General features: G+C 45.4%; 1 protein-coding gene across 1 annotated transcript in view; it reads right to left on the bottom strand.

Moving 5' to 3' along the window:
* FTCDNL1 (formiminotransferase cyclodeaminase N-terminal like) overlaps nt 1–11,290 on the bottom strand; it is a 29,665-nt gene extending 18,375 nt beyond the window's left edge. Inside the window, 1 exon segment of the mRNA XM_029607910.1 lies at nt 11,230–11,290. Within this exon segment, the coding sequence (XP_029463770.1) occupies nt 11,230–11,290 (61 nt within the window).
* Nucleotides 11,291–15,710: the final 4,420 nt, after the last annotated feature.

Genomic DNA, 15,710 nt, shown 5'->3' with positions numbered 1-15,710 from the left:
GTCCTTGGGCCGCGGCTCGACCCCAGAGGAACTCTGAGGAGGTGCCACGAGAGGCGTGGCATACCCGAGCATGGGCTGGACGGAAGCAAGACTGGAGTGATGACTGGAAGACAGGCCCTCCTCCGGACCTGCATGCTTCGGAAGACCCAACAACGCAATGTTGGTCTTGTGAACAGTCCCCCGACCGTTCCCAGCCCTTTCGGACCTGCCGCAGGGTACGGCACGAAGCGGCAGGCCAGATGGCGGCCAGGGCAGCGAAGACTGGAACATGGATTCAGACGAGACTCAGGAACGACGTAAACTCAGGCATAGACGTGGACTCAGGAACGAGGTGCAGGATGCATAGACGTGGACTTAGGCGCAGACGTGGACTCAGGACGAGGTACTGGATGCACAGAGGTGGACTCAGGAATGAGGGCTGAAGGAAGACATGGGCACTGTCTCTCAGGGCGCCCTACTCAGACCACCCGCGGGACTGAGTCGCGGACCACCCTGTCCCATGCGCGCCCTACTCAGCCCAGGAAGGCTGGTTGCGGACCACGCTGAGAGCGGGAGAGCACAGGGAAGAAGCAGGTTGCTGCACTCCTGGCAGCTCAAGGCAAGATTCGCTGCACTCCTGGCAGCTCAAGGCAGATTCGCTGCACTCCTGGTAGTTCAAGGCAGGTTAAAGCATCAGGGTCAGGAACAAGGACTAAGACAGACCTCAGGGCTGGAACAAGGACATCTAGAACAGCAGGTAACGTCAGGACTGGAACACGGATACTGGATCAAGAGACAGACCTTGGGACTGGAACAGCAGGCGGACATCAGGACTGGAACAGAAGGCAGACATCAGGACTGGACGAGGAGCTCCAACAGGTAACAAGAAACATAGGACCTTGCAGAAGTGCTGGAACACGGATGACTTCCTGGAGTGAAGGATCTCAGGAGTGACCAACTCCTTGCGAAGGCAAAGACAGACTGAACGCTGAGCCCTTTAGTAGAGCTGAGGTGGACAACGCCCAGGGAGGGGTCAGCAGGGGGCCACACCTGGCTGTCCCTTGAAGAGGAGCAGAGAGGCACGCGCCCGCACTCTAGGAAGCTGGAGAGAAGAGCTGGGAGCTGGTGGCGTCCTCAGCCACGTGGAGGGCCCAAGGAAGCCGCGGAGCAGCCCTGGACTGGAGCAGCTCCTAGCCGCAAGGACTGAAGCAGGAAGAAGCAGAGAGAGGTAAGGCTGGCTGCAGGGGAAGCAGGGGGCTGTAGCAGGCTGCAGGCACTGCTCCACGCTGCAAGGCTGAAGAGAGAAGTGCTGACTGCAGGGAGCTGTGAGAGGCTGCAGGCACCGAAAGGAACAGCTTCCCTGCCAGGCGAGGAATCGGGCTGAAGCAGGCACCGACAGAGACGGTCTCCCTGCTGGCTGAAGGTCCCGGGATCGCAGCAGCACATCGGGGGAAGGCAGAAACAGGAGCAGAGGAGCCGGCCGCATGGCAACAGCTGCGGGGACGGCCCCAACTGATTCAGGGAAAGAGAAGCAGCAGCGTCAGCAGCCCGACTGGCTGCGAGAAGGTAAGAGCCTGCCCGCGCTCCTCGCGGGCAGGATCGCAACACTTGTTCACATTAAATTTCATCTGCCATTTGGATGCCCAATCTTCCACCAAAGAAGTGTTGTTAAAATCGGCGTTATGGCTGTGCGATAGCTCCTTGCAGACAGGCTAACCCAGCCAACTCTCCGCCCCTAACTCTTTCTATTTTTGGAATTTGCATCGCACCATACGATATGGTGCGATCGCATGCGGTAAACACTTTTTCGCATGCGATAAGCCCTTAACGCATGTGAAAACGCCTTATCGCATTTTGATAAATGACCCCCTAAGTCAGCTTTCTACCTGTTGTTTATATCAAGTGAGATGGTCAATAATAATAGCTGAGAGTTATGGGAGAAAATCTCTCCTTACTATTGCTCTCATATTTATTAGCAAGTCGCCATATTCTCATGGTGTGCAAAATCTACAAATTTTGTTTATACTATTTATACCTGGTGGGTACTGTATAATTGCAACTAGGCTGGACCCATATGTTTGAAGATTTTCGAGCTCACTCCATCCCTATTCTTTATTTGTACGCAGCCACTCTCACAGGTTTATAAGTTTGACTGAGAGACAGTATGAATACAAATGGGGTAATTCTTAGCCTCCACTATCCCTAGGTAATTGTAGCATGGCAAGACTGATGCATGGTACCTTTATATTCAATATTTCTGGCATCAGTAGTGTTTGGGTAATTGCCAGGTTCTTGTGGACTGGTTTGACCTCTGTTGGAAACAGGATGCTGGGCTCAATGGACCCTTGGTCTGACCCAGCATGGCAATTTCTTATATTCTTATTTATTTATTTATTTTTATATACCTATATTCATTATGTTCTTATATTTGACTTCTTAATGCTACAAATGTACTATTAGCAATATTCCAGGGAATTTGCTGAAACAAAAATAGTAATTTTGACAATACTACCATTTTAATCAAATTGACCCATCCAAGGAGTGATAGGTTGCTTAATCCATCTATTCAGATCGGTTTTAATTCAGTTTAATTGAATTTGATATACCACTTTGAGGTAAATCAATTTAATCTTTTTAAGTATTGGGGTGTAATTCAGGTTGTACAGCTCATTTATATTGGCTGAAACACTATCCAACTACATAAGATCATAAGAACAAAGGCCCATCAAGCCCATCATCCTGTTTCTGATAGTGGCTAATCCAGGTTGTAAAGTACCTGGTAGCATATCAAAGAATAGATTCAATCCTTCTTGCTCATAACCAGGGACGAGCAGTAGCTTTCCGAAGTCTACATGGCTAATAGTGGTTTATGGACTCTTCCGCCAGAAACGTGTATAAATTGTCTAGACCCTTTTTAATCCCAGCTACACTAGCTGTTTTCACACATCATCTGGCAACAAATTCCACAGTTTAAATGTGTGGTGAATGAAAAAATAACTTGCTCCAAATAATTTGAAATGTGCTACCTATTAGGTTCAAAAGTGTCCCCTAGTCTTAGAACTATTGAAAAGGATAAATAGACATTCCCTATTTACTAGTTCCACCCCCCACCCATGATTTTATAGAGATTAATGAAAGGGCATTTTCTGAAAGGTTAAGTGGTTAAAATGTACCATCATTCCAGTCTGAAAGCTAGAACTTTTTCAGGGATGATCCCACAACTTTGGAACAGTTTGCCATCCAGTTTGAGAGAGGAGGTAGCTTTACTAACCAAGGCTTTAAAAACTTGCCTAATGAAAGATATTATTCAACAAGGTTAATGGATTTATATTTTAAAGGATGTTTGTTATTTTTTAAGAAATTGTGTAACTAATTGGTTTTTTTTAATTGTGATGTTAATTGCTTAGGAAGATATTTAATCTGTTAGGTGAAAAATAAAAGATTCTAAATAAATAAATAAATAAATAGACCTCTAACATATCTCTTCTTAAATGTCTCTTCTCCAACCTTTCCTCATAGGGGAGCCATTCCATCCCATTTATTATTTTGGTTGCTTTTCTATATATCGTTTTTAGTTCTGCTATATCTTTTTGAGGTAAAGTGACTCGAACTACACACGATATTCAAGGTGCAGTTGCACCATTGATCGATAAAGAGGCATTATGATCTCTCTCTCTCTCTCTCTCTCTCTCTCTCTCTCTCTCTCCGCTGTTCCATGTTCCTGGTCTCTCGTTGGTTCCTGGCTCCTGTCTTCAGCGTCTTCATTCCTGCGTTCACGTCTTGTTCCTGGTTCCAAGTCTTCATCCTGTCCAGAACCTTCAGAGTCTCCATTTGTTGGTCCAAATCTTTGGAAGTCCCTTGTTTTTAAAACCTTGTTCTGAGTTCCTGAATTCTGGGGTCCCGTCTCTGGTCCTGAGTTCCTCAGTTCCTCAGTTCCTCAGTTCCTGAGTCTAAGTTCCTGAGTCCTGTCCCATCTTCGGAGTTCTTGTTCTAGCTTCCACCTTGTTCCTGACTCCATTGCCTGCACTGCTATATCATGGGCCATGACCAGCCCACAGGTTGTGTAGGGTGCACAGCGGTGCCGAACCTCCTCAGAGCCTTCATCATGGACTAAGTCCTGATGCCAAGTCCTCATTATGTTCCAAGTCCAGAGTCTGCACCACCTTCGGCGTGGTCCATGGCCAGCCCATGAGCTGCAGGGCACGCTGCGGAGTAGGATTTTCACAGAGCTTCGTCTAGTTCCAAGTTTTTAGTGCCTTCATCTAGTTCCAAGTCTTCAATGCATTCGTCTTGTCCAAGTCTTCAGTGCCTTCATCTAATTCCAAGTCTAGAGTGCCTTCGTCATGCCCATGTCTCCAGAGTTATCTTTAGTCCTCGCCTTCATCTGTCCTGACATTCAAGCTGTTCCCAAGCGGCAAGTCCAAAAGGGTTTTTGGAGTGGCTGAAAGCTACCCCAGAACCAACATTGCATTGCTGGATCTCACTTCCTTTGTGTGCAGGTTCAGCGAGGCCTTCAAGTGTTCTGAGTTCAAGTCATATTCCAAGTTCAAGAGTATTCCCGGTCCAGCCAACCCATGCTCAGATGCAATCACCCACCAGCAGCGCAGACTGCGGGGTTGTGCATGACACCCCTCAGCACAGGGGTTCACACTCTTGAGCATCTGTCCACACTCGTAACAGGATCTATTTAGTATTTGGGTGTTTGCCAGGTACTTGCAACCTGGCTTGGCCACTGTTGGAAACGGGATGCTGGGCTTAATGGACCCTCGGTCTTATCCAGTATGGAAACGTCTTATGTTCTTATATTCTTATGATTGACAAAAAAATATGATGCATGCTATCAAAAATTTGTAAATGTAATAAAAGTCAAGGTGTTACCCAGGGCTTATAGATATTCGGTATACTTCTCCAAATTCAGTAAATCAAACCCACTTTTCTGGAGGGGATGTGGAGGTATATGTGGTGGTTCTGTAGACAGGTGGAAAGATTCTGGCTGCTGGTATAGAGGAAAATAGAAGTCATCATCTGGCACACGATTAGTAATGACGCCACAATTGTGCTTGCTGGGTCAATGGTGCAAACAAAGGATCCTTAAATAAACTGAAGTATTCATAACTCAATGTCTGTCTGTGGCATTACATACTTTTGGAAAAATGACCCCCACCACCAGTTCAAACACTGATGTAATGAATGACATTACATCATTAGAAAAAACTACATGTAGTCTAAAAGATAAAATTGTGATGTATGAAAACATTTGGGGTATTTATTGGACATGGTGAAGAAATAACTGCTGAACAATGGAGAGTGGTGATATAATGGCTGCTGAATATTATATGTGTATTAAATCCATACCATGTTATAAAATTGTTTGGGAACCGCACGCACATGGACACACACGAGCAGGTCTTAAAATTGACCCCAGTGTCTCTTATTGATGAAGCACTCAAAAGCTCCCACGTTCTCTCCACTATTAGCCTGGTAATATAACATAACATCTGGACCAACATGGTCAAACAACATCTCTTCTGGGGTCAAAACGGCAAAGAGAACAACTCTGGCAAAGAAAGACTGGGTCCTAGAGCAAATAAACAAAAAGGGTAGTATCCACTCCTTAAGCACAATGTGGTATCGCTGCTCAGGCCCCAACAATATTACCAGAAAGACATGAGCAGAAAATGGTAGAAATAAGTTAAATGAAATGAAAAGTTCATCTGTATGAAAAATTAGTAAACATAAAGGAATCTTGCATATAGTAAAAGACATTATATACAAGTCTTACTCCTAATAGGCTAGTCTAATATAGCAGCTTGATGTAATAACTCTGAATAGATGTCAGTAAAAGACCAAAACAGGAAACGATTCTACTACAATAGAGCCATAGTTCATCTAGTAAATAAAAAAAATAGATCATGAAATTTTTAATATTTATCTACTGCAGAGCGGCAGTTAATGAGGAAGTTCAAGATGTGATCCATTATAGTAGCGGTTCTCAACCGGTGTGTCGCAACACACTAGTGTGTCGCCAAGCACCGGCTGCTGTGTCGCGTGATCCCGGTCTCTCCCGCTGCTCTTTCTTCCCTGCTGCCGTTGCCGCCGGGCTATCAACACGTTCAAGCCCAGTGGGAACAACAGCAGTGCTAAAAAAAAAGCTGTGGCACTTGTGGCTGGGCCTTTTCTTCTTCCTGCGCCTGTTCCCCCCCCCCCCCCCCCCCCCCGTGACCCGGAACAGGAGATACACGGTGCGCGGGAAGGAGAAAGAGCAGTGCCGCGTGATAAAGTAGCAGCAGCAGCGGCTGCAGCATCGGCCCCCGAGCAATTGAAGCAGACGGTAATCGGGAAAGGAGACAGCAGCATGAGCCTCCCGCGGCCGATGGGATTCTACTTTCTTGGCTTGCGGGGGCTGGAGGAGGAGGCTGCTGCAGCTACCATTTGTGCTGGGGGAGGGGCGGGGAAGAGAAAGTGAGTGAGAGAAAGGAGCAGCCAGCCTGCGTGTGATTGAGAGCATGTGTGTGAGTGAGAGAAACTGGTCAGAGAGCTGATGTGTGTGTATATGTGAGAGACAATGAAAGTGACTGCTCAAGGAGATGACTGATGTGTATGTGAGAGTGTGAGACATTAGTCAGGGAGGTGACTGATGTGTGTGTGTGAGAGAGAGAAAAAGCATTGAAGTGAGAAATCTGGGTATGTGAGAAAGCATGGGCGTAAGAAGCCTGCTGTTGGGGGGGGGGGGGTGGATGTGTGTGAAAGCAAGCATGGGAGTGAGAAGCCTGATTATGTGAGAGAGAGAGCATGGGAGTGGGAAGCCTGTGTGTGTGTACATGCATGAGAGCGAGAGACTGGTTGGTAAGGTGACAGTGTGTATGAGAGAAAGAGACTGGTGTTTGTGAATATGAGACAAAGAATGTGATTCAGGGTTGGGACTTACATGCATAGTTTTTTATTTTAAAACATATGCCTATACATTTTCTTGGATTAACTATGCACACCAAATAGCAGGTGCAATTCTGTGCATGTGGTCTTGCAAGAATAATTTTCAAAGCAGAAGTACGCACATACTTTTGCTTTAAAAATTAGTGTAAAGTCTGTGAGTAAAAAAGTTCCACAGACTTTACACCGGCTGAAAATTACTCCCAAAGAGGGCAATTTTCAAAAGCTATTTACCTAATTAAGGGCTAATTGAAAATTCTCCACCCAGTATGTGGCTGAAAGTATGCAAGCTGTTCTATAATGGTATACTTTACTTTTACTCACAATTTCATGGAGGGATCCCAAGGCAGGCAGGGGGTGGGGGTTAGGTTGGAGAAGGCAATAACGTGTGCAGTTTCGTAAATTTTCAAAACTACACATTGCCAGAAAAAGTATCCACAGGAGAAAAAATACAGGTGTAGATCTCTGCAGGTACTTTTATCTTCGGTGTATACTTTTATTTTGAAAACTGATGCAAAATCCACAGGTAAAAGCAACCGCTGATGTTTCACCGATCCAGTTTTTAAAAACTGCCTCCCCCTTCCCCCAATGAGAGCAATTTCAAAGTCATTTACCTGGGTAAATTGTTCATTGTCCGGGTAAAATGGCTTTAGCTGAAAATATTCCCCCCCCCCCTCCCCCTGCTCCCGCTGGTTAAAACTATGTGTAGGATTTCAGGCTTGCGTTCTTAAAGCCGATGTAAAAAAGAGTCATTCCTCCGGGGGTTGGGGAGAGTCAAACAGGGCGCATACGTGACAATTTCAAAGGTACTTCTGCTACTTTACCCCTTCCATTGCCGCCCGCACAAATAGCAGGTGCAAAATGAGTAGATGCTTTTGGACCACATCCTTTGCGGCTGCTCATTTATTTATTTGCGCGCATTGTTTCCCATTGAAAGATGACAGCAATACACACAGGATAAAAATAGACCCGTGCATGGCAAATTGCCCCCCAACACTGATAAAAGACTAGAATATCATGCCAGCTGGAAATGGATGGCGTGGACTCTAATCTTTACAATTTTAACATCAGTCTTTAGTAGATCATGTACAGGAAGTCCTCATCCTTATGATGCCCGGCTTGCAACAGCTCAGACTTGTCACTGAAGGATTTGCATCCTGCCCTGAGACCTCCCGAAATATCACTTTCCAACATATCTTAAAGGTCTGTTGGTAGAAGGTGCTGACATTGGCAATCAGTATCTGATGGGAGAAGCAATGGGCCAGATTTTCAAAGGATTTACGCGCGTAACTGGTCATACGTGCGCAGGGCCTATTTTCAAAAGGCCCGGCGACGCGCATAAAGCCCGGGACGCTTGAAAGTCCCGGGGCTTGCAAAAAGGGGTAGTCCGGGGGCAGGGTGGGGGTGTGGCCAGAGGCCTCTGCACGGCTGCTGAGCTGGGGATCATGCACCGGCAGTTGGCCAGTGCGCGCAACTTACTTCAGCCCTAGGGTTGAAATAAGATTGGTAACAAAAAAAAGAAGACGAAAAAGGTAGGGGGGAAAGGGTGGGGGAGGTAGGGGAAGGGAAGGGAAGATGGGGTGGGGGAGTAGGGAAGTTCCCTTTGAGGTCACTCCGATTTCTGATTTCGGAGCAGCCTGGGAGGGAATGGGAGAAGGCAGCGCGGCTCAGAGAGGGCTCGGCACGCGCAAGGTGCACAATTGTGCACCCCTTTGCGCGCGCATGTTATAAAAATGGGCGTACATGTGCACGCGCTGGGTAGCGCGCGCACCTTTTAAAATCTACCCCTATGGGAGCAAAACTCACTTCTCCTACTGCGATCTGCTACTCAGCTCCTGCCCTCCATTTGTTCCAAACCAGGTCACCAGCGCCCAGCCAACTGAAGTGGAGATGAGGTATTTTCACTTGTCTGAAGCCACCTGAATTGCTTTCTAAACATATATACATAGTAATATAGTAAAATAGTAACATACTAATGACAGAAGAAAAAGAGCAAATGGTCCATCCATTCTGCCCAGCGCTAATAACTGCTGCTCCGTGCAGGATACCTCTATGTTTCTGTTAAGGGGAGCAACTGTCGTTTCATGCAAGTTACCCCCAAGCCTTATGTTAACGGTAGTAATATTAAGAATCAAAACCAAGCAACTGTCAAACCCATAACAAAATCACTGCTAGCAACAATTGTACAGGGTGAGCAGCCTTCCTGATAATTCATACAATGCTGCTGCTTGAATGTGTTTTGCTTTTGGACTTGGCTGTAGAAGCAGTCCTGCATATTTTCCCTAATATCTGTGTATCAGTACTCCGGACTGTAAAAATCAGGGCCCAGCGTTGGTTGTCGTCTGAATCCAATTCCCTTTTTTCCCCCTTGTTGTCAATGTTGCAGTTTTATCAAAATCATATAAGCTAATTGGTTAAAGGTAGTAACCCCCTTGCCTCCTGCTAGGAATAGTAGCTGCTGTTCCATGCTGGTTACCTCCATGCATGCTTTTCTTAATTTCCAAATTTAGGAATTCACAGTATTTATCCCATGTCTTTTTGAATTTGTTTACTGTTTTTGTCTTCACCACCTCCTCCAGAAAGGCATTCCAGGCATCCACTACCCAATCTCTGAATAAATATTTCCTAATGATGATTCAGAGTTGTCCCCCATGAAGTTTCATATAGTGACCCCTAGTTCTATTGTTTGCTTTCCTCTAGAAAAGGTTTGAGGAACATGCATCATTAAAACCATTCAAGTGAATCATATCTCCCCTGCACCTCCTCTCTTCCAAGGTATACATATTCAGATCATTCAGCCTCTCCTCATAAGTCTTCCAATACAGACCCCACACCATTCTGATCGCCCTTCTCTGGACCGCCTCCTCCTGTCTCTATCCATTTTGAGATACGGGCTCCAGAACTGAACATAGTACTCCAGGTGAGGCCACACCAAGGACCTGTACAGGGGCATTATCACCTCTCTTTTCCTCTTTCTATGCAGCCCAGCATTCCTCTGGCTTAGGTATTGCCTTGTCACATTGTTTCGCCAATTTCAAATCGTCAGACACTATCACCCCAAGGTGATAGAGTCAGATAAGAATGCAGATATGCAAAATGTCCCTGCAGCTTGTGATGTCTGCTATGCACCAACCAAATGTCTTCTACCCAGAGCAGTTCAGGCTTGATACATGGTGCTGTCTCATGTCACTTACCGCTGAAGTTGGATGATCAATGGATGCAATCAACAAGACTTGGGGCAAGAGAAGGGAGGCAACTCTACCGATGACTTTCCCATCAGTGACACTGGCAATGACTGAGAATGACAAACTAAGGTGCTACAAGTTAGTAACACGCCAGAGTGTAATGACAAAAACCTAGATGTGAAGCATGGTTTGAGAACACGACAAGATGATGATGATTGCAAAACTGCCATGGCACTGGTAAAAATCTGACATCTTCTTGAATGGGCAGTATGAGGTTTCACCAATTCCTTGTTGGCCTGTAGATCCTTGGTTGTTTTCTTGTCCGAATGCCAGCATGTATATCAGCAAGTGTCTCTTGTTAAAATGCCTGCATTTGTTTAAGCCAGTCTGTCTTGTGAAAATTGTGAGCATTTGCTTTAACCTAGCAGTTATTTTGGTGAAAACTGGGTCACTGTGTCAATGTGGGAACCTGTCCCCTATGTATAACATCGTTCCCTATTGGAAAACTGGTTTCAATTTACAACATGGTTTTTGTGAACCATTTGTGACTTAAGTGCAAGAACTTCCTATACTGCAATATATACAAATGATATGTTAATGACATTTTTTGATCTGTTACGGCCTCAAGTTTTTTCCACATGTATTTACAATAATTTGTTTTGGTGCAAGACTATTATTTATCATCTTCTCCTCTCACTACAGAGATGGAAATGCACTGTCTCTCACATTTTGAAACCTCAAAACATGCATGGTTTTGTCTCAATAATGACTTTGTTCATAGATTTACAATTGCTATTTTATTTTTTCTCCCAGGACAAGCAGGATGGTAGTCCTCACATGTGGGTGACATCATCAGATGGAGCCCTATCACAGAACACTTTTGTCAAAGTTTCTAGAACTTTGACTGGCACACTGAGCATGCCCAGCATGCCACCAACCCTGCATCCAGCAGGGGTCCCCCTTCAGTCTCTTTTTTTCTGTGCAGCAGTAGCCTCGCAGTTTTCAGGAGCTCTGTGAGAATTCCTCACAAGTATTTTCTTCATGGAAACTTTCTTTAAAATTTCAAAAATTTTCCCTACCTCCGGGGTCCCCCATCAATCAACCACTGACCTCTGTCGACGCCGGTAAGTTTTACCTCGTCCTTTGCAGTCGGTTCCCGGCGGTGCTTTCATCAGTGCCTGATGGCCACCGACCATACGCCGCCCTTCTTTTTTGAAAAATAGCGACCGGGTTTCGAAAATGCCCCGAGTGCCCGAGAACCATGTCCATTACGGACCCTCATGACGTTTGTGTCTTGTGCTTGGGGCCCACTCACGACGGTGCACTAGCTGTGCCCAGATGACACCAAAAGGCAGCAGGGCCCGTTTGGATAAGATGGAACATCTATTCAAGCGTGTGTCTCCGTCTACTCCAGCCAAGAGTACACCGAGTCGAAAGCCTTCAACTTCATTGACTCAGTCGCCATTGACGTCTCAGCGCCATCGAGACACCGGTGACCATCCTTCACCGGCTTCTTCACATTCAAAGGCATCAACATCTTCCTCCTCGGTGCAGAAGAAGGACCGGACCGAGCATCAGGAAAAGCACCGTCACCACCATCGACATGAGCCTTCTTCCGATGCTGGCACCAACAAGCCATCAACATCAGCATCGACAGAGCCACCAGCCAAGAAGTCCCGGGTAGAAGGTGCCCCCATCCCCCTCTGGACCCGGGTCACCGAGGCATTCCCCACCAGCACCGGTGCTGGGAGCCAAGACGCCACTGATACAGGTAGACCCTCCGGCAATGTCTTCTGAGCTTCCAACGCCAGTTGCTGTGTTACCAACACCAGCCTTCTGAGAGGAATTGGACTGGATGGTCCAAGAGGCAGTACTTCAGGCACTTCGGGGATTCCAATTGCCATCGGCACAAATTCCCATGCTGACACCCAATCCGATGCCTACCATGCTGGCTTCACTCCTCAAGCGCCTGGATACACTAATCGGTGAATTACCATCGGTGCCTGTTCCTTCTATGCCATCGGCACCTCCAAGGCTACCGACACCGATGTCCATTCCATTGTCCTCGGATAAGGAACAAATTTTACTGATGCCGGAGCCAGTTCCAGGACCATCGGGTCTATTGCCACCCCGACGTCCACCAAAAGCGCTGATTCCATTGATGCCATCGCTGTCCTCAGTACCTGCTTCGGTACCTCCATCTTTCCCATCAGTACCACCTCCAGATCCGGCTGGATTTGGACCCTTACCTCCATCTGAAGGCCCACATGGTACTGGAGATATACAATATGATCCCTGGGGTGATGATTCCTCTGACACTCAGGACTCCGAGGAACACCTGTCAGAGCCTTCACCCCCAGAAAAACACCGCTGCTCTCCTCCTGAAGACCTCACATTTACCAGCTTCATTAAAGAAATATCTGAACCCATCCCTTTTAAACTACAAACTCAACAAAGCAAACGAACTAGCCAACTACTTCAAGACAAAAATCACCAACCTTACACAATCAATCACATCCAACAGCCTTACCCTAACACACCATCTCACAGCCTTGCCACAACTAAACACAAGCCTGGACTCATTCGAGCTCACTTCTTCACTGGAGATTGAAAACACACTCAAAAAACTCAAACCTTCCTCCCACCCATCAGACCCATTACCAACAAATCTCCTCATCGCCATACCAAACACCATCTCAAAACCAATTGCAGAAATTATCAACACATCCCTTTCTCAAGGTTTAGTTCCTAACCAGTTAAAATTAGCAATCCTGAAACCACTACTAAAGAAACCAAACGCTTCCCCATCAGACCCAGCTAATTTCAGACCCATCGCAAACTTACCACTCATCGCCAAACTGATGGAAAAAATTGTCAACAAGCAACTGTCAGGTTATTTGGAAGATCATAATATTCTATCCCCGGCTCAATATGGCTTCCGAAAACGCCTAAACACCGAATCGCTCCTACTATCTCTCACGGACACAATACTAGTTAATCTGGAGAAAAAACAATCCTACCTGCTGGTTCTTCTAGATCTTTCTGCTGCGTTTGATACGGTAAAACACTCTACTCTAATAGACCAACTAGCCAACATAGGGATCAAAGGCACAGCGCTCAGATGGTTTCATTCCTTCTTAAGCAACAGATTCTACAAAGTAAGGATAAACAACAAAGAATCGCATCCAATCCTTACTGAGCAAGGAGTCCCGCAAGGATCCTCACTTTCACCCACCCTCTTCAATATCTATCTCCTCCCTCTCTGCCATCTACTCTCAAACCTCAAGCTTACTCATTACCTTTATGCAGACGACATACAAATCCTTCTTCCGATTACAGAATCCCTTCAAAAAACGATCACTTACTGGAACGAATGCCTTCAGCCTATTAAAAATTTACTCTCAAGCCTCAACTTAGTATTGAATGCTAATAAAACCGAAATGCTCATTGTCTCCCAGGATCCACTCACAATCTCTTCCAGCCTCTCTCTACCAAACGCAAATAACACGTTCTCACCTGACGTCAGAGACCTTGGAGCATGGCTAGACAACCATCTAAACCTAAAAAAGTTCGTAAATAATACCACAAAGGACTGCTTTTACAAACTGCAAGTCCTCAAAAAACTTAAACCCCTCCTTTACTTCTCCGACTTCAGGCTAGTACTACAATCCATCATTCTTTCTAAGCTCGACTATTGCAACTCCCTGCTTCTAGGAATACCCACCAACACTATCAAACCATTACAGATGGTTCAGAATTCAGCGGCTAGAATACTAACAAGCACTAACAAAAAAGATCATATCACCCCAATCCTTCGTAATCTACATTGGCTTCCCATTAAACAAAGGATACTCTATAAGGTACTCACTATCATCCACAAAGCGACAAACAAACTAGCTCCCATCACATTAACCTCTCAACTCCAACCGCACACGTCTTCCAGACCAATCAGAAGCGCATACAGAGGAACACTGCATGCTCCGCAAATAAAATCTTCATTGAGCAAACGAGCGATTTCTTCAGCAGGCCCCCACCAGTGGAACACGCTTCCCCCAGATCTAAGATTAGAAACTAGTCACCAAGAATTCAAAAAAAGACTTAAGACCTTTCTTTTCAAACAAGCCTTCCCAGACGCTTAATTCTACTCTGACGGAGAGACATCCTATATATTAGGTATCTCCTAATCATGGACACCACACCAAGTCCTATTTTAAGACTCTGCAACTGAACAACTATCTTTGAGTTCAAAAAATTCATTTCTATATATATATTTGGCACTGTTAATACGCCTTTATTCTACATTAAATAGTTATACTGCTTATATTAAATAATATAATTTTTATGTATTACCAGTTAAACTATAATTTATTTTATCACTATGTTAAATTGTCATCTAGTATTACCAGTTAAACTATAATATTTATTTATCACTATGTTAAATTGTCATCTAGTTATATTGTTCCATATGTTCTACAGTTCTATGTAAAGCTCCGCTCTCTGTTGGGCAGTTCATTGTTTTATGTAAACCGGAGTGATTTGTAGTCCCTACAAGAACTTCGGTATATAAAAATTAAAAATAAATAAATAAATAAATAAATACAAATGGAGGAGGATGCCAGGCACAAGATGCTTGAGATATTGCAATTTATGGATGCCCCTAAAGAAGTGATGGCAGTTCCAGTACATGAAGTGCTCCTTGATTTGTTACAACGCACCTGGGAGCACCCTGGCACAGTTCCACCAGTGAACAGAAAAACTGATGCCTCCTATCTAGTTCAGTCAGCTCCGGGGTTCCACAAAAGCCAACTGCCCCATCAATCCGTAGTTGTCTGCCCAGAAGAAAGCCAAGAGATCCCAGCCTAATTCTTCTGCCCCTCCAGGTAAAGAACAAAAATCTTTGGATGCCTTCGGACGAAGAGGGTTCCACGGTTCTATGCTAATGGCACGTATAGCAGCCTACCAGCTATACATGACTCAGTACTCAAGAAATCTTTGGAAAAATGTCCAAGAATTCTCTGAGACCTACCGGAGGAATATCAAGAAGGGCTCATCGCAATCCTCCAAAAAGGACTTGTTGCTGGAAAGCATGAAGTTAGGGCAGCATACGACAACTTTGAAACTGCCTCAAGAGTATCAGCACTTAGCATTTTTTGTTATGAAATGTATTTTTGATATGTTTGTGAAATAAAATTATATACAGAATATTGGTTTGGCATTAAATTGTGCTGAGTTCCTCTGTGATAGCAGTAATTGTCTTGGATAACAGAGGATGCACTTGCATATATGACCTCAAGAGTATCAGCAGCAGGCATAAGCGCCAGATGCTGGGCATGGCTCAGCATCTGGCGCTTATGCCAGATGCTGAGCCATGCCCTGGCACAGGTTAGAAGTCTGGCACAGGTTAGAAGTCTTCTAACCTGTGCCAGGAAGTCCAAGAAAGGTTGGCAGACTTCCCATGTACAGGGGACAATTTGTTTGGTGACAAAATTCAAAAAACAGTGGCCCAACTAAAAGATCACCATGGCGCCTTGCGTCAGATGTCCACTCTCCCCTCGGACTTCACATCTACCACCAAGAGGCCTTTTCGACGGGATCCTAGGAGGCTATCCTATAAGC

The sequence above is a fragment of the Rhinatrema bivittatum genome, chromosome 6, assembly GCF_901001135.1.
Source record: "Rhinatrema bivittatum chromosome 6, aRhiBiv1.1, whole genome shotgun sequence".
Lineage (NCBI taxonomy): Eukaryota > Metazoa > Chordata > Amphibia > Gymnophiona > Rhinatrematidae > Rhinatrema > Rhinatrema bivittatum.
Note: the sequence above shows the minus strand (reverse complement) of the source record. Positions and strands in the feature narration are given on the sequence as shown.